General features: G+C 38.5%; 1 protein-coding gene across 1 annotated transcript; it reads right to left on the bottom strand.

The window, feature by feature from the left end:
- Positions 1–129: 129 nt before the first annotated feature.
- On the bottom strand, positions 130–18,093 carry timp2a (TIMP metallopeptidase inhibitor 2a). Its single transcript, XM_041815735.1, has 5 exons — positions 17,688–18,093; positions 7,156–7,256; positions 6,935–7,043; positions 4,164–4,288; positions 130–2,138 (listed from the first exon to the last, which is right to left on the bottom strand). The coding sequence occupies exons 1-5, from the start codon at positions 17,815–17,817 to the stop codon at positions 1,941–1,943; spliced, it is 663 nt and encodes a 220-aa protein (XP_041671669.1). The 5' UTR covers positions 17,818–18,093; the 3' UTR covers positions 130–1,940.
- Positions 18,094–20,338: the final 2,245 nt, after the last annotated feature.

Genomic DNA, 20,338 nt, shown 5'->3' with positions numbered 1-20,338 from the left:
AGTATTTGTACCAAATTGTATTCCTTTTTTAAAAAAAGTGCTCAGCCAAACAAACAAAAAAAAACAGGGGGTTATCAATTTAATACATATAATCAACATCTTAAGCAAATAATACACATACATCATTTATTCTTTCAAACGTTTTTATTTGATAATACTGAATATTTTGTCCTTTGCCTGGACTTACACAAAGCATCAACACATGCACAGTCCTCTATTCATACAAAGTACCCATTCTCATTTCTCTACACCTCTCCAAAAAGGATTAATCTCTCTCACTCTCACGTTACTCCAGCGCAAGAGGACCCTCTCAACTCTACACTACAGCTAAATACATCTTTGACAAAGACAGCCAAAAACACACAAAAATCATGACAGGTATAATAATAACACTGAAAAAATACAAAGTAATGGAAAATTGAAAGAGTTTACTTTTAAATTATGCCTCTAATACTCCATCATATATAGTTTTTTTTTTTTTGTTAATGTAGCTTGAGGTTTATAAAACAGCACTGTAAACTTTGAGTAACTTGCTTTCTATGATAGCAATAAAGCTTTCATTAATAATGGGAAGGAGCAGGAGAGACAAGTCAAAGCTAACATTAAGCATGTAAAGACCTTATTACTAATGAAATTAATCACCTGCAAGAATATATCAGAAAATCAAAAACTGCTTTTGGCATTTACAATCAACAGATAAAACAAAGACACTGAAAAAACACCCCACCAACTCTTTAACTTCCCTTTCTTTTTCTTCCTGAATCCCTCCTGCGCCCCTTTTTCTCCTTTTACTGCAGGTACCGTTTTAACTCCCATTACAAAGATAGGAGAAATATGCTTACGCTAGTAAATATGGTGCATCAAAAGTACTTAAAATAGGCAATCCACCTGAGGTGGATCTCTCAGTCTGGGCGAACATCAGTGAGTTTAGGCTCTTGTCTTTACTGGAACTCATCCTCAAAAAGTGCAAATCTAGTTCTAATGCAGTAAATAATTATCAAGTAACAACAAAAGTATATGCATAGGAACTGTACAGCTACATAGTGGGGGCAACAAGGTAAAGTGATGAAGATGAGATGAGGAGGAGCAAGAAATCTGGGGTATTTGATTGTTTCTGTGTTGTTCTACATCAAGAGCACGTTTAAATTTAGAGCACTTATCTTTACATAGCATAGACTGGTCCAGCGAGGCCTGTGGAGGTCACACACTTCAGTTAAAAATCAAGACAAGAAAAAAATTTTTCACCTCACAAAACCACAAAAGATCAGCTATGCAAGATGACTCATGTGCTTTTTAAAGGAAAGCATGAAGTGTGTTGTGGGTGTCTGACGTCACCAGTGGCCAAACAACACCCCACAGAGACAATAAGAGAAGCAGTAAATAATAATGTTCGGAAAGAGCGAGACAATCATTTAAAAAAAGGCAACTTGGATTTTGGCTTTGGAATAAAAATGGAGAATGAGGTAATAAAAGTAGTAACAGGATGGGTAACGAATGGTCGTCTGGATCTAGGATTGATTGATGGATTTGGAGAGCAGAGCTGAAAAAGAAAGAGCTTTACGGGGCGGGAAGCGCTCTGTCCCATTAATGTCCTCCTGACGCCAGCCTCAGGAGGAAGTTACATCATCACTCGACCAGTCTATGTCTCATGATGCTATTTTAGTTGTTTTTACAGAAACTGTATCCGAAAACAACCCTTGAGCCTCATCTAAGTCAGTGAATGTCGAGCAATGCTGAGCTTTAAAGTAGCCTCATGTTGCTTTTTTCTTACACTTACAGACAACAAACACAAAGAGAGGCTAAAGATTGTTTTCAGACCAGCTGGTTATCTCAGTCACATTAGTTTTGTTTATTTCTACATATATCAAAATTCACTTTGCCTGATGTTGTCGTCTTAAATTTCCATTTAATCATTTATATTTATTTGGTGTGCCACGTGACTAAGGGTCCTCTGTGTCCAGGAAGTCTTTCTTGGGTGGTGCCACACCACGGTACCAGGAGCAGGATCCATCCACCCTCTTGACGCAAGCATAGTGGTTGGCCTGACGTCCGTGAACCTGCTTCTCAATCATCAGGTCCGTCCACAGACACTCCTCAGGAGCGGATATTTCACAGGGTAAGATGGTACAGCGCACAATCTACAAAGACACATAACACTATTTCACTGAAAGCATATTTTAAGCAGTTTTTATGTACTATTGTATCTTACATAAACATTATAAAGGACTGAGTAGTATATTTAGAATTTCAATGGCAACTAAAAACAGTTAAAACAGAAAACCTGAACAATATTCCCAAAGATACTATATGTATTATTTAAGTGTTTGCTGTGAGCTACTGTGAGCTGAGCCTCTGTCAAGAAGGCAAATACCAGCTTAAACTTTCAAAATGAATTTGTGTTAAACTTCCAGTTAGGGTAAGGGTTAAGGATACAAAAAGTTAAAAAAAAAAACCTGACCTGCAAAACCTAATTACAAAGCGTTTGATAAAGCAGAGTAAACAGTCTGCTGAAAGGACAAAAGCATGTCCTCCATAAAAACAAAATAATACAGCTAACGTAGCTAAGGCTGAAGCTAACAAAGCTACACTAGCTACTGTACGTAAAAAACATAGGTTACAGTTAGGTAGCTAATGTAGCTAAAGAAAACAAAGCTATGTTTGCTTAGGCTAACGTAGCTACTTTAGCTTTAGCTACATAGCTAGGTTACGTACAGAGCTAACATAGCAACATAAGCTTTAGCTACATTTGCTAAAGCCTACATTGCTAAAGGTAATGTAGTTGGATTGGCTTACGTAGTATCTTTAACTATATAGCTGGTGTAACTATATTAGCTTTAGCTAAAGCTTATAAAGCTAAAGTGAGCCACTTTTCACATAACTACCACTAAAATGGGTCTATTCACCTTATTCCTGAGGAGTCTACTGTACCTGCAAATGTTGGTAGTACTTCTGATGCAGGTTTGGTAATAACAAAAACACATTTCTTCAAATGACTTACTAAAGTGACTTAGCCCTGTGGTTTTCAATCTTTTTTTGCCCATGGCACACCTAAGTTCAAGCCAAAATTTCAAGGCACACAAAAAATTGACTATTCAAAACAATAATAAGATCAGCTGATCTCATGCAAGCCCTCATCACATGATGGCCAGCTGATTTGCTTTTAAGCATACTAATAGCTAATTGCACTCATGCTGCCATATTTAAAATGCTCTGACCTGGCTATGCTTTGCTGCTCCCTCTCCAAGCCACTTTTTACAATCCTCCTCCACCCCAGCTCCTCCTTCCCAGAGCAGCCACATATGTGTAACAGCAATAACTGCATGTGTTTCTTGACAAAGTGGTCCTGACTAAACTTAATTTACTGTATAGTTGAAGTAAGTATGTATAATTGTACAAACTGCTATGGCACACCAAGACTTGGCTCAAGGCACATCAGTGTGCCTTGCCACACCATTTGAGAACCACTGACTTAGCCAACGGTGGTTGTTTTGAAAGAAAGAATCTCCAATTTAGTACATACTGCTTCATTCTTTTTAGGTCAGGCATCCAGCTTAATGTTATAAGCTGAAAATTATATTTTCTGTAATGCCCAGGACCTGTTGTTCTGAGAGTGGTACTGTTAACAAGATAAAGTTGAATATGTATCTTTAACAATAGGGTTTTAAACAAACTTTTCACTGTCTAAATGCACCAGAGGTGTGATTCTTTTAATATTAGTTTAATATTAATTCTTAATACTATATTTTAGAATTGTAAATAATATTGATTCTAGGATGGGCAGCCTCTAAAAACTAGCAATAACAAATAAGAGAAGGCAAATATTAGCCCAACTTTACCATCTTTTTGGCCAGGATTTCACCCAAATACTTTTAGGATTTTTGGTTGTTGCTGCAATGTTAAAAATAAATTAAAATAGACATTATGTCAGTGGTTTCCTAACCAAACAATGACAGATACAAAATACAGGTAGGACAAATGCATATCCTTTTTAGAGACAATAATACTAAAACGCTTTGGATTGTTGTTCATGAATGCTTGATCATCAAAGTCAGTTCACCATTTGTTCTAGGTTTTGTTGTTGCAGCTGTTGTTTCTCTTCTCATTTGCCCTGTTTTGCCTGGTTTTGTATTCCAAGATGAGGAAAAAAAACCCTAACGTCATACCTTGCATTCACAGCCCATCTGGTAGCGCTGGCTGAGACCCTTCTTCTGGGTGTTGCTCAGGGAGTCCCAAGGCATAATGTAGTCACACAGCGTCACATGCATGCTACCACCGGCCTCCGCTTTGCCTGTAAAACCATCAAAAACCATCAACATGATGGATATGTGACAGGAAATTTAAGACATTCAACATTACAAGTTTTGTAAAGCATGAATAAGCAGCTCATAATGCATTTATAAAGGGCGTCTGATAACAGATACATGTAAAAGAACAGATTTTTCAAGCTGCTGCAGGCATAAACAAAGACCACCTGTCCTCAAGGGTTTATGTTTCATGCTTGAGCGTCACCAGTCAAAACAAGAAAATATTTCACGCTGAGTTTACAGATCTGCTGAGGCCGCGTCCTCCTCAATTCACCCCTGCAGCTCTCGACATGTTGAAGTCTTTACAGCATGTCCTCGCAGATGAGACTGACTCACGCCTCACTGTAACAAGTCCAACTGTTAACCCTTCAAACTGCAGGAAAGATTAATCATTTCTAAAGTCGCCTCGGTCAGCAGAAAGTTAACTGTCTTTCCCACTGCTGGAGTCCTACATCTCGAGTCTGAGAGAGAGAAAACGCTGGCTTCAGCAATTCCCTCTCTTACAACTCTATGTAATTAGGGCGAGAGTTTGTGGGTGCATCTCTGTCTGCGATGGGGAAACCAGAGCGTGTATGACATCATGTTCCTCTGCGTCTCCTTTACTCCCTGCTCTATATTTTACTATATTTCAGGCTGCTACTGACTGGCTTTGCTACTGTCAATTACTATAACAGCTAGCATACAAACAATAAGGGAGCAAGTATGCTTATTCATTTAGTTTAGCTGAGCTTAGCTTAGCACAGAGGCTAGAAAGGGGGAAAAAATCAGCTTGCTATTCCTGTCTGCCTTACGACAACTTAAAGGTCTTTATTAACATATGACAGTAAAATGTTCAAGAACAGGCTGAAATCTTGGGATGTTTACTACCCTCTAAAGCTGTACTAAAACAGACGAGGTGACTCCCTGGCTCCACAAAGCTCAGTAAGCAGCATATCATTACCCATAATAACACAAAGCTGTACTCCTACAACCCACCAAATGGCCTGTTAGTCTTGATCTAATGTTCATTTGCCCCAACCTTTACATTTCAAAGTCACTATCAGATTGTCTGTCAGTGAACGGAGTTGCTCTTCCATCTGTCATTCGTATTATTTCCACTGTGTGTGTGCTGAATCACAGGGTTAATTTCTATGTCTATGTTTTCTAAGTCGATGACTTTTCAATTCAGTTCAACTCAACAAGCTTTACTGGCATGAAAAATATCAGTTTGCATTGCCAAAGCAGTTTACACATTTCTAAAAAATAGTTAGAGCAAATATGATCGCTGCAAAAAGGCCCAAATCACCACGGTTTTTTGCTAATTTATTCAAAATGGTGGATTTCTTATTAGAGATAGAAATACGGTCCCACTGGGATTTTTGTAGATCTCCTCAAGCCATGAGTATACACCAAATTTCATAAATCCAGGTAAAACTACTTCTTGGCAGTGTTATGTAAGAGCACAAAAGAAGACACTATTGAGGCAATTCCTGAGGGTCATTGCTGATACATTTTAAAGACCATACACGGACCTGTAGACGTAGAGAACAGCAGCTACAAGCCTGTATTAAAGCACTCTGCTCATACTCCATTGCAATATCCTGTGTTTACATAAACCGGTCAGTGGTCCTTCACTGAAAAACATGAGTCAGGATTTTGCACTAGTAATCACTATGCCCTCTTTTTACTAACAGTGCCACAGCACTTTTCATATGATACATTGCTTTAAAATGCATGTATTTAATTTGCATTTTATATTGTATTTATTCCTATTCTTTCAAATCAGGAGATATTCTGCTTTTCCGTTTTCCTTTTATTGAATACGTTTTTGTTTTCCTTTTTTGTATCATGTTTAATATATCCATGCTGAACTAGCTATTACAGAGTTGAAAATAACACTAGACTGAACAAAGTATAAACTGCAGTGATGTTAGTTCAAAAAATATAATAAAGAGAGAGGTAAACCTAGAATTATAAATGTGGGTCTTTGTGTTCCTTTATGTAATCATGTACTGAAACCTTACCGAACCATGACCTCAAACTATGACCTCTACTAACTGTTACACCCCCAGACGTTTGGACTCCAGTGCTTTTATTTCAAACATGGAGAAACTCAAGTTTGTTGCTTTGTACTGACGAGCCTTTGATGGTGGTCAGCCAAATATTTTGCCTCCATACTTACACAAGTCAGAGTATATCATTTAAAAAAAAAGATGTGGATATTTACAGAACCCTACTTCTACCTGTTGAGTGAGACTAATTAGAGAAAATCAAGAAAATCTTCCTGTAGGACACTCCCAGCACCCTGAAGAGCTTCTAGCCGAGCAACAGAAATTAAAATAGAGGGGCATCAGAGTTAACATGGCTTGCAGGCTGTTTGGACAGTAACAGCAGAAAGATTGAGCTGAGCTGATTTTGTCACCGGTAGCCACTTACATCACATGCTGTTGGGAAATGCTGTTACACAGAGGGAAGCTAACCAACTTCTGTCTCTGTTCATACTTTACATGTGGATGAAATTCTTAAATCAAACCTTTAACTGATCATATTTTACTAAATCTTTTTTAATTGTTAACAAGAGACAAAAATGACTTGTGCCATTATTTAAAATGCAAAACTAGAAAACATGAAATCTATAAAGCAGTACACACCTGAGATCAAGTACTCCTTCTTGCCGCTGGCATCCAGAGTGACACCACAGACAGCAGATACAGGAGCAGTGAAGACGGCCTCGATGTCCTGGTTAGGCCCTTTGAACATCTGGAAAGACCACAGCGGCGATTCAAAGGTCAGACTGAGGCATCAACACAAAGAGCCTTCAGATTGATATATTATTGAGTAAAAACGGTTCCACTTTTAACCGTATTTGTACCTTGATCTGTTTGACCTCATACTGGATCCTCTTGATGGGGTTCCCGTAGATATCATTCCCAGAATCGACTTCTCTCTCACCCACCACCTTCGCCCGAATCACTATATAGGAAATATAAGAACATGTATCAAATCACATAGCACAACACAGTCCTAAAATGAAAGACAAAGTAAAATAAAACAATCACAGCAACAATAAATATTTATAGAATGAGCATCGCTGTATGAAATAACAATAGGTCTATGAACAAGGCCTGAGCTCACTGTAGGTATTTCAGCCTTAAAAATGACAAGAAAGTCAGAAGTTCAAATATACTGATACTAAAATAAATAACTTTTCATCAAAGATTTGACATCTCTGATAATCAACCACAAAATATTTTTCTGATAGTTTCTGAGTATTACACTGAAACCAAGGTCAGACTACACATAAGTACGATTATATTGACATCCAGCAGTCACAGGGTTTTAGGGCCACTTCGCAATGAAGGTCGATAGCTTTGTCCTGTGGTGTGTCACAGTGAATGACAATCAAGACCATATCTGGGATTCCTCAGGACCTTCCTACAGGAAGTCTATCATGTTTGATTTTTCTTTTTATCCTCTACAGTTTCTTCTTTAAAAATCAGTGAGGTTAAACAATGAGAGCACAGAGAGATCTACATTTGCAAAAGTCACTAAAGTAAACAGACCAAATGGCAAAGTAAAAAGGATAAAAAAACAGTAGGTGCTGTGAAATGAAACTTAAAGTTTGACATCATTAACCATTAAAAAACATTGCTGTCTTTGAAATTTTTAAACATGTATTTTCTTTTACTCAATTTTGATCAGTGTTGATCAATACTGTTCATATTTCCACATAAAATATATAAAATATAGGTCCGGTTAAAACTTACACAACAATAGCTTTATCCAACTTCTACTGGAAGTTGTGCTCAACCCATAGCATTAAATGGTAATTGCAGGGGGGTAGATTTAGGCAGAATGAATTGTTTGAAATGATAATGAATACAAAGAACCCTGCCTGATATGAAACAGAACTAAAAATAAAGCAGTCAGATATAAAGAGAAAGAGTGGGCTAGAGGCAGGTTTCCCACCATGTGTTTTTTTTTTTGTGTGTTTTAATGGCCTGACTGACTACATCAGGCTTCAGCTATGCTTGGGGCATTTATTCAGAATGGAAAATATGAGCAATAGAGAGAAAAAAAAACATAATATAGCAGGAACAGAGGACACGTACACATAGACTGCTGTGGCTGCGACACCCTTGGGTTCAGTTTATGACTTGGAGCAGACACAAATATGGGGGTTCATGGCTCCCTGAGTTAATCGGGTCTCTCTTGTTCTTCTGCTCCCCCCCGTGCAAATCCTTTACCTGTGTTTTTATTTTTCCTCTGGGTCAATGTGCATGTTTTTCTGAACACATCATTACAGTAATAAATAGATGATTAAATGCATCTTAAGGAAATGTCAGGGTTATGAAATACCAAAGCTGACATCTTTAAATGACCCACTTTGGACTGAAAACCATCCAAAACCTCATGGTTTAAAAATGACATAACATAATAGATCATGAAAATTTCTAAACAGCCACTTTATGATTGAAAATGGACTTCAGTAATCACTAAACAATCCATGTATGATTGAGAAGGAACAGGAAAGTGATGCTGCAAAATGTCTTTATCCTGACCCATGTGATGCTAATATCTAATCGCTACTGCTACTTCAGAAAATGATTAAAACAAAGGCATGAGAAGATTCCGTTTTAAAAAAGACATCATATCAATAAACCTAGGGTGGCCAACCCAGGATTGTCTATACACCAATATCATATTGTATTTTATATATATGAGGTATATCATGTATAAGGTAAGAATTGGGCACTAATTCCATACTTTTAAATGGTGCATGAATCAATACTTTTAAAACAGAAGAACACACAAAAAAAACATGATGATAATTAAAAACATAAAAAACCCCTTTTAAATTGCAGTGGTAACTTAGAATTTTGAATTAGCATAGATAACTCCTAATACAAAAACAAACACTATAAAGAATTCACATAAAAATAAAACCTAACCCTACAACAAATTCGATTACCCCATCCTCCAGTCTAAACTAAATCTTCTAATGACTTATTGTTTACAGACATTTATCATTTTAATCTGACTAAAACTGGACTTTTAAAATGCATGTAAAAAAAATAGTCTGACTGAAATCATACTAAAACAAATTCATCAAAGTTGTACAAAATACCTACATAATGCAGCTGGAGATCGATTTACTCTTGCAGGTATTCAAATCACACTGGCCAAGGTGTTCTGTGCATGCACAGAACAGCTTTTGAAATAAAATAGGATTTAACCTTCTTTCAGGATTAGGGTAAGCGTTAAGGTAAGAGGTAGGATACCAACAATATCTTAGTTTTGAAATATAGGTCAAAACATGACCTACAAAACCTAATCAAAAATGTTTCAAAAGCTGAGTGAACAGTCTGCTGAGAAAAAAAGCTCTTCCTACATGAAAACATTCTAACGCAGCAAGCATTGATTAAGTAGCTCCATTAGCTGCATTATCTATGTAGCTAACTTAGCTACATTTGCTAAAGCTCACATTGCCAAAGCTAAACTAACAAAGCTGATGGCAGCATTAGCTTTAGCTAAGTTTGCTGAAGCTCATGTTGCTAAAGAAAACTTAGCATTGGCTTATGTAGTGGCGTTAATTACGTAGCTAGCATAGCTATGTTAGAAGCTAACGAAGCTAAAGCGAGCCACTGTTCCTGTAACTATTTCTTAAACAGGTCTATACATTATCTAATTAGATTAGATTAGATTTGATCACCTTTTTCTGTTTCATGAAACGTTTCTTAGTCTCTAATGTTTGCAATGTGGTTATTACATAAATGTAAAATTGAATTTAAGATAAAATCTAAAAGTGGAAATACATTGTAGAGGCAAATATGGCACTTCCTTCTTGAGGTATACGCAGAGGTGGAAAAAGTACCAGACTTTTGGATAAAATTTACTGAAGTAGAAGTAAAAGTAGTAATCCATAGATCTACTCAAGTAAAAGTTAAAAAGTATGTCATTTAAATTTTACTTAATCACTGAGTACTGAGTAGCCACTTTTGATACTGGAGAGGGTTTTACAGTTTAGCAAGAAGAGCCGGCTCTTTCGGCTCCCAAACAGCCCTTAATACAATCACTGACAGACAAATTAAGCATTTTTGACCAATGACTGGTAGGGATAATATATATACACAAAACACTCACTGACTTTTTCACAAGACACATCTGAGAAATGTAAGGGACTACAATATTAACAACTCTATCTCTATTTGAAAATAGTTAAACGTTGAGACTATATTCAAGGGATCAGAAGCAGTTATTATGTAATACCGACCCCCCCCCCCCTCCCCGCCCACACCCACTCACGCACACACAAAATAGTGAGAATGCTGCTTGATTGTGGCTAAAATCATAATCATGGTTATTTTGACTGATATTGAAATCATGATTACTATAAACAACTGCTCATTGATTTTATAACATCTGCTTCTGTGGTTTGAGTTTAAATGACTGAATAAATTCAATGTGTTGCCTTGAAGGGTAGCCACAACTGCTTAACAAATTCTGTAACTTATTTTGCATTGTTCCATGTGAGACTTCTCAAACACCAAAGTGGTTCCTTATGATTCTGAGTGTTTTTGCATTTTTCCACAGAAAGGCTGTCTTTGTCATCTTTTTAAAGGGATACTTCAACATTTTGTCATATTCGCTCATTGCCATAATCCCTATAGTCTTACTAATAGGTTTGTTACCTTTAGTTGTCCGTGCATAGCGTGGGGAATGTGCAGGTCACAACTTGTCCCCGAGAGCGTTTTGGAGTTGTTGAATTGTGTATTTGATGAGTTTGATAAGGGAAAGCCGGAATACCGTAAGACTCCATAGAGTTGGCACAGCAGCTCCCAACTCGGCAGCGCCGATCTAAAAATAGCTTGCACCAGCATAAGGTAACAAACCTCTTACTAAGACTATAGGAATTATGGCAATGAGCAAATTTGCCAAAATGTTGAAGTATCCCTTTAAGGACAAAACAAGTGCAGTAAGACACACGATCATTTGGTCTCAGTTACCTGGTTTTTATGATTGTGGGAAGCCAAAATTGTGATTGAGATTGCCCAGCTTTATAGTGTGGAATATCTGCATTTTTACCCTCCTTTTACACAGTACTAAAGCTCCTGTAGTGCACTTTTGCTTTGTATAAGTTGGCAATGCTTTGGACAAGGTGTATCTGACACCTACCTTTGCCTTTTTGACAAAAAACCTCATTATAATAGCTTTAACATTTGCTGGTCATGCAGGTGAAAAAGGGGGCTCAATCTCTGAAGACAAACAAGTTTTATTTGATCTGGCCTGAAGTTCTGATTGACTCTTTTGAGGTTTAGCTTCCTAATAATTCATTCAAAATATTACAAGACTTGCATACTGACAAAATAGCCATGGCTACCAACAATGCATCAGTGGTTGGCATTTCTGGAGCTGGTATCTGCACAGCTATACGAGTGTTAAAGCTTACACCAGGGCTTCTGAGAAATCATTCTCAGTTTATTACAAGTCAACTTTATTTCCAATCTGATGCTTATGCAAATATGCAGCAGCAGCCAGAATACACACATAAACACACACAGCAGTATACCTGGCTGGCACACTCTCCTGCATTCCTCACAGTTTTTCCGCTCTCATTTCCTGACCTCGTTCGGGGCCGCAAACTAATGAGCAAAGAATCAGCAGCAGGACACAATACTGAGGGGAAATTATTCTGTTATTCACTACACATTGTTATTACACCAGCTTCGCCTCAGCTGCTGCAAACATGTTTACTTCTCCTGCAATAAAACCAGAGCAGATCATCCTGTGCAGTCTAAACAGTGTGCTGTAGAGGCTGCAGACTACACAACGTGATGCAAAACAGTACAACAACAGGGGGTCCACAGGCGGCCAAGTTTCACCACAGATTGATCCTGAAGTCACTGGATCACCAGCAGGAGCCCAGCCCCCCCATAAACCACCAACTGACCCACATTTCGGCTGCTCCCCTACCCGCCCGACCAAGACGGCATTTAATGACTTATACATGTGTATCAGTTGCACTACGCAATGTTTTCCATACCCAGACCCCGTTTAAGCACACACACAGTGCCCCCCCTTCAATCCATCACATGACTATTCTTTTCTTTTTTCATACTCCAGTGACCACCAAATCATCCCTGGCTCTCCTGATGTGGTTTGTTCTGCTCCAGATGTATGTGGGCCTTCTGTTCAACCCCTCATTTGACCCGAGACAGACCGCCCTAAAACACAATTCAGCTTGTCTCTGACCTCTGAATGAAAACCTGTGAGGCAAAGACAAAAGCCTGGTGTCTTTAGTGAGGTCAGTTACATGAGATGCAGAGCATTCAGCACAGGTCAAAATTACTTTGTAGAGAAATCACACAATACTTTTCCATGTTTACAAGGTAACTCAACAGGCATAGGTCTGCCTCCACTAGAATATATGGTGATATGCCCCTTTTCAGCAAGGTACTACAGACCTTTATTGGCCTTGCTCATAAGTTAGCAAAAAGCTAACCAGTCGCATGTTGAACAGTGAAAACAGCACCATACATTTGGTAAACACTATATCCTTAGCTTTTGGCAGAAATGCAATACAAGCACTCTCTCTAGCTTATGTGATTTTCAAATGTGGACAACAAACTGCTAAGCTAAGCATTTCTACTCACTGACGTCCTGAAAATTCAGTTTAGTATGGTTTCAGCAGGGGTGGAAAGTAACTGATTACTTTTCCTCAGATTACTGTAATTGAGTAGTTTTTCCATGTAACTGTACTTTTTAAAGTTCATTATGAAACAATCAACACATTCACTTCTACGTAAGAAAGTTTTAACCAGAGTAACTCTACTTTTACTTGAGTATCATACTCGTGAACTTTCCCACCTCTCTTGACAACAGTTTTTCATATCTGGGGGATGTGTCAGCAGAGTTTCCCATCATGCCTTGGGCAGAGTGTTCAGATGTGTTTTATGTGTTTAGTTGTGTAAAGATGTTGCCTGTTGTACAGTGATCCCTGCTGGAGGTTTTTAGTCATATTTTCAGTGGATTGTTGTTTTTGGATTCATGCTATCGGTGCTATCAGCTTGCTGTAGTTTACATTCCTGTTAAAAGCAATAAAGCTGCAAGGCAAGACCAATTAACCAGAGCTACAGTGGCTGACAGTGGTGGACAGCTTCACAGCAGTTTAGACAGTGTTTGACCTGGATTGTGCCTTAATTAGTCAAATAATAAGTCATTTAATCAAGTAGTGATGAAGGCGCAGACTACGTAGGTGTTAGGTCATTTAATTGGCTATCTGCATGCATCCCTAATTAATGTCAACGCAGCCACTTGTAAAGAGGCCTCAAAGCAGGCAGCAAATCCAGCAAATGGCTCCTTTCCTGCATGTCATTCCCTACTCTCTCTAGTTTCCGAGTCTGTCCACTTTCTTATCTACAATGAAGGCAAAAAAGCCAAAAGGATATCTGTAACAAACCAACAAAAAAACTCTCCTCACTTACACAGATAAAATATTTTTTCATGTTGTTTCTCATCAGCCAATATATAATCTTTGGATCATAACGCAATGTAGTTAAGCCCTCTACTTCTGCAGTTTTTTTTCATATATATTTTGAGGAAAACCACACAAATAATGTATACCTTGTAAAAAAATATAATAAAATATATAAATCTGGAAACACACTATGTGATCACGCAGTATCCATCAGACCAGTTTGAAAACCCTCCACAGCAGTCTAATGTATTGAGCAACACAGAGTTAAACTTATGTTTTCAAAAAACAAAACAAAACAAAAAAAACCCTTAATGTCTCCATAAATTGAGTTTTGCAGTTAGTGTGTCTGCATGCGTTGCATGTCCTCTCCTGCCTGCAGACGGCGGGGTGACTCTGGTCTTTCATGGCGCCCGGCCTCAGGACAGTCTGCCTGGGCAGGGCTGCTGGGGAAGTTCCCCTTTGTGGGCAGCAGATTTATATGAAAGGAGGATGTTTGTGTGAGCACATGTGCATACAGCAAATGTGTGTGATTGTGTGTGGTGAGTGCATGACACTGCTTGATCTTCATGGCTTGTGGTTTGACCTGGAGCACGGTTTAGCATGAAAACAGAAGGTGACACATAAAAAAAACCCACACTGGTGCTTGTGCCTGCATGTAGAGGGAGATCCCATTTCACCAAAAACACAAATATCAATTGTCAGACCACAAAAGTGTCGACAATGTCACTTTGTTGTTGCCTACATTCACATTCTTGGAAACCAGACAACCAACTCTATTCTGACTTTGTGCTCAATGCAAGCCGGCAAAATCCATTTCTGTCCTACTCCTCCTCCTTCTCTTTGTCCCCGAGACAGACTGATGTTTTAAGATCCTTCAGTTCCGTCCTCAGGTCCACCCAAAAACCCATGACATCAACCATTGTTGGCTTAAGTGGTCTGCATGTCTTTAAACTGCATCCTCTCCTTAGAAAACAACATGAACACCCCCCCTACTTCTCCTTTGAGACATCCTGTTTCTAAGACCTGCCAGCTAAGTGAAACATTGAGTCACACCTGAAAATAGAGTGGTCATTTTGCAATGTGAAATTACACAGATAGACATCTTAACCACAAACACATCCGTGTATGTGGAAGTGTGCGAATAAGAAGACGGAACAAGATAGAGCCAGGATAGAAGTGAGGCTTGGAAGTTTCCTTTTTTCAAGGATGCCATGCATATTTTGACTTTGACCAAGGTGTTTTATTGAATTTTCCCTGAAAACACACCCTGAACTGACAGACAGATGTGTTTTTGGCCAGTCAGTACATTTACATGCATAGTGAAGTCAAGCTATGATTAAATCACGATTAAGTAATTGGAGAGTGGATTTACTGACAAAGGCATGCCCAGCTCCATAGGGTAGATGATATGCTCCCATTTAGCTTGTTACCATGGTGCTTCTTTCTTGTATCTTGCCAACAAGTACATTTGTTAGTTGCATGATAAATAATGAATACATTCTGCACATAATCTAACTTAAATTTCTGGCACAAATGCAATGCACAGTATATCTCTTGCTAATGGTGGTATCCTTATGCAGACGACACTGTGACTTCCTGGTCAAGTCTGGTATAGAAACTAGAGCAAGTCTGACCAAACTATGGTCCAGGGGGCATTTAGATTTTGAAATTCTTAAAAATGAAATTTGACAATCCAACATCTTTATTCATAATACCCTTAAGTATTATGGCAGAAAATAGCAGAACCAATGGTGTTCCAGGGGTGGAGCCATTAGTAGCCAGGGCCAACCAGGACCCTCACAAATCTAACTAGCTGCCCCAAAAACCTTGGCCCTCCAAACCCCAAGTTATTTTGTAACCAACCTCTAAACATCCTATTTTCAGGACAATTTGGACTTTAAGAGTATGTTAGCAGCAGTAATGTCACTTGAATTAAAAAAAAAAAAAGTTATGGGATTATAAAGACAAAAGAAAAGAAAAACGGTAAACACACAATAAACAATAATGACTAAAACTTTTTTTTTTTTAACCAAACTCTCCCATTTCTCTGGGAACAAAAAATGAAAAAAGTAATCATTAAGTCTTCAAAATATTCAGGTTAAAAAAACATTCTTCAAAGCAGTTCATGTCTGCAGTGACACAGAGGGCCACATCACAAGCTCTCTGTCTCTCTATTATAAGCTATTAAGCCCGTGTCATTCAGGATCTGAGAGTAAAGACATGCAGTTTGGTAAAGCATGTCGCAACGACAGGCCATTGTGGGAAAACAGTATGGTGGCTGATGCCAAGTTAGTGGCAGAAAATTGAAAATTTGTGAAAATGGATAGAAAAAGACGTTCAATATTGGAGTTACTTGTGTGGATTTAATCTTTAAAGACCCCAGAAAGTCATCCAAGTTCCAGGCTCGCTAGAAAAGCCCACATAAGGGCTACACAGGCATGGATAGTGTCATTAGAAGGACACAAGTGGCTACATTTTATGGTTCAAGTTATCTTATCGCATATACAACATTGGTCTCAGAGGGTTAAAATGATTGGCTAATTGACTTGCCAGCACTTAACTAGCCACTAGCCAAACTAAGCATGTCTTAAACTTCAGATTGGCTTAGGTTTACTAAGTTAAAATCTCTTAAGGTGAGGTATTTAAATGTGGCCCCAGCATCCTTATATATGTCAATATGAACTAGAGCATGTGCAGAACATCTAAACCAGTTTGGGTCTGACTGAAGCATGTAGATACCAGAGCAAATCCGTCTCCAACTGCATCATTTGATGTGTAAGACATAACTTTGATTTAATAAAATTTCAGCTGAACTCATGTTTACATGCATGGTAAAGGTCAGACTAACACATTAATTGCCTTTTTCTGAATGCATGTAAACATGCATGAGTCCACCATCCACAGTGGGCGTGTAGTTGTCTATTTGGGCTATGCAAGTGTGTGTGCATGTGTGTGTCCCAGCATTACATCTGAGAAAAGTTGGGAAAACCCCAGCAGCATTCCTTTAATTCTTCCCAGCACCACCCCTCACAGGAAGAAAAAGGGGCAGGAATGGAAATACATCTTTTTTTAAAAAGTTGGAGAAAACTGTTAGTGTGTCATATTCTGAAGCTGAGATTTAACCCTATCTCTGTCTTCCCTTAAATTTCCTCTCCATCCCTTGTCCTCCTCTCTGCTCTTTCCCTCCTCGTCTCTCTGTTCCTCTCTTGTGCCACGTTGCCCTGCAGAAGCCAGGCGACGCTGCAGCTTTGTCCCAGAGCTGCTGCGAGTGGCCTGCCTGGTGAACACAGTCTGCACCAGAACCTGAGACACAGTCCCAGACTACTTCCTGTAATTAACACTGAACATACCCAAACATAGTGCCCTCATTCTCTTAGATAGAACCTTTAGGTGTCCTTATTTTAAATTAAATTAAGATATTACTCGGAAAACCTGCAGATATTATTGCATTAAAGTTAACTATGGTCATAAACTGGTCATCAGTGATTGCCAAAAGTTGGCTTTTACTCATTATTATGATGTAAGCTGGCCTAAAGTTCAAGATGAGATGTTTTCGGATCCCTTTAAAACATTCCTCCATGACAGCTAAATATAACTATATCTTTTCTTTGCATCACAAATGGCTGCTTTGTGATTATAAGGGTCTATGAATTTCATCATGACATGACTAAATATGACAATAGGATCAGCGTGAGTCTGCAATTTGAATGCAAACGCAAACTGTAGGGCCATGGCCTTGAGGAGCAACATCCTCCACCACCTCCAGGTTTTCCAGTGGTTTCCAGAAGCCCCTGGACCCCAGCGATAAGCACCAGAGGCTGATTGAGCGGCTGCAACCCGCCGCTGTTGCTCCCTCAGCAGCCTGCTGCAACATGGACAAGGTAAACAATAACAACAACATGAACAGTCCGTGGTGTTGTACTCACCTACATCGGCGTTGCAGAACGCCTGTTGCGGATGTACCGGGGCACAGCTGCACGCTTCCGCGAGCTCCTCTGCCCGCCACAGGACCAGCAGCACGAGCGTGCAAAGGACGCCGTTAACGGAAAACGGCATTTTTATAAACACTGCGATGTTTTTTCACCTTCTTCGTCGCTGTGTGCTGCGCAAATGCGTTGCTGTCTGGATCCAGTGGTCGGCGGCAGAGTCCCCCCCTCCTCTTTTTCTTTTCTCTTTTTTACCGACTCACACCAAGCGACGTCAACAACACCGGGCGGCCCGCTCTCACTGCTCCGTTAAAACGGTGAGGCTTCACTGTTAAGTCGGTGGCTTTGGGAGGTGACTCAGCTGGTGTCGGCGGCTGTATGTCTTTAGGGTGTGTTGTCGTTTTAGGGATCAAGGCGGTTTTATAAAGCTGCGTGAGCGGCTCCTCCCACCGGCGGGAAAGTGGCTAACCGGCAGAGGCCGCTGCCTCCTCCGTCTACAGCAGCGACAGGTTCCAATACCGCTGACTTCTGTCTGACAACTGACGCCCTTTGAAACGGAGTTAATTGTTAGATATCTCATGTTATACTGTGCAAATACGCAACTCCTATTGGCTGTAGAGCGTACGGTGTTTTCTGATATTTGACACCTCAAAAATTCCAGTCAGAGACTTTGTTACCGTTTCATATTACTACTGAAATAAGGAATCAAAACAACAGCGCAACTGAAAATTCAGAATAAACCGTTAAGAAGCTCGTGTGTAAAAATATGACATTAACTTTTAGTTGAAATAGTTCAGAAAATATGAAAACCTTTGAATGTTGGTATTCAGCTAAATACTGCAGTGTAATTAGAACAATAGAAACGCAATAATGTCAACAAATATAACAGCCTTTACCAGTGGCTGACTCAGAATGTTTGGGGGACGGGGCAAAAATTAGAAAAAGGACACCCGGAGGGCACCAGCACGCAAAAAATTGAAAAGTAATATTCAAAGTCCGGTGATGAGAAAATCTTGTCTGGAGTTAGAATCACTATTTTTTTTTTAAACTGATTATACGTATGAGGGACCAAAAATAACAAAACAAAAAAAAATAGATAAACGAAGAAATAAAGATAAAAAATAGATTAATATACTATTCACTGCACACAAAAATACTATAAATGTATTTCTATATTCATTTTTGTATTCATGGACATTATGATTTTCTTGTTTACATTATTCATTCATGTATTCATGCATTAATTTATTTCCACTTTTATTTCTTTATTTTCATTTCCACAATTATTTGTTTATACATTTATTTATTTTTTTCATTAATTTATTGGGTATTTCGACATGTTTATCTTTTTCCACATGTTTTATCTAAAAGGTAGAAGCAATCAATCTCTGTATCATCTACCCTTTGTCTCTCAGTGCCATTATCACGTCAATCTATCCGATCCCACTTCAGGTTGATGGGAGGAATCCAGCTATTTTATGGATTTACTTTTCCGCATAAAGCATGCACAACAAGATGCATGAATTAATGAGCAAAGTAATGTTGAAATACAAAAATAAATACATAAATAAATAAATGTGGAGATGTGAAACTATGAAAATAAATAAATGTAGACTTCAAAGTCATTATTAAGAATAAATATGCAAATATAAAAATAAACAAATTAATAAATATAGAAATAAAGAAAATAAATAAATGAGTCTGGAAATGTAAAAAAGACATGAGTAAATATATATTTTTTATGTTTTTTGCATTTTTCAAAATCATTTATTTTAAATTTCTGTTTTCATCAATTCATTTTTCCCATATTTATTTATTGAGTTTTAGTTTTGTCAATTTGGTCTGTTATATATACCTCTGTAAAAAAGACAAGGAATTTCAAGGGACTAGGGACTAGGAACTAACACTTCGTCAACTAACACTTCAGTATCACAACACTGACTGACAGCTGACAGAGATCATGATGTATAAGTAACATGACGTAGCAGAGGTTAGCCAAGTAGCACTCATCTACACCTGGATGATGCAGAATTACTTGCATTTCACTTCCCAAAGAGCAAAATCATTGGCCCAAACACATCAAAAAGACATGAAACTGTCCCTACTTTTGTAGACACTCATCCTAGCTGCAGTGTAAGGAGACAGAATCTCCACTGTAGATATCTCAAAAACAAAACCACATTCAAGTTCTGGCTGGAGCTTTTGTGATTTTAGAAATGTCAAGTGTCCCAGGTACTGTATAAGGGTTCAAAGCAACATAAAGATTAAAATAAATTCAGAGCTTTTCTGCCATTTTTGTGTGATGTAAACATATACCGCTTTGAAAAGATGGGGAATGAAAATGCTTGGTGCTGAAACCACAGGTACTATACACTGTTTCTATTACTTTTTTACATGCAACACTCCTACTATGCCTACTCTTTCTCTCAAATTTGGCCATGAGAAATGATCAGTCTGTCTATCAGGTGACTTCCTCGGCCAGATAAAAAATATCTTTGATTAAGCAGTTAAACTGGATGCCAGTATTAAATGGATGCAACATAAAAGTTGGCTACTGACAATGGCTCATGCCACCTTATTAGCTGTGCTAGTGTCTGCCAGCGGGGCTGATTTCAGCTGATACTGCTGTTAAACGTTCAACATGGGGAATT

This window comes from Cheilinus undulatus, linkage group 20 (genome assembly GCF_018320785.1).
Source record: "Cheilinus undulatus linkage group 20, ASM1832078v1, whole genome shotgun sequence".
NCBI classification, from domain to species: Eukaryota; Metazoa; Chordata; class Actinopteri; order Labriformes; family Labridae; genus Cheilinus; species Cheilinus undulatus.
Note: the sequence above shows the minus strand (reverse complement) of the source record. Positions and strands in the feature narration are given on the sequence as shown.

Excerpts from the sequence above, each read along its gene's own strand:
- timp2a (XM_041815735.1), bottom strand. The coding sequence starts at position 17,817 with ATGCCGTTTTCCGTTAACGGCGTCCTTTGCACGCTCGTGCTGCTGGTC. Across the intron at positions 7,044-7,155 it reads ATGAGGTCAAACAGATCAAG|ATGTTCAAAGGGCCTAACCA; the intron begins GTACAAATACGG and ends TGGTCTTTCCAG. Across the intron at positions 2,139-4,163 it reads AGATGGGCTGTGAATGCAAG|ATTGTGCGCTGTACCATCTT; the intron begins GTATGACGTTAG and ends GTGTCTTTGTAG.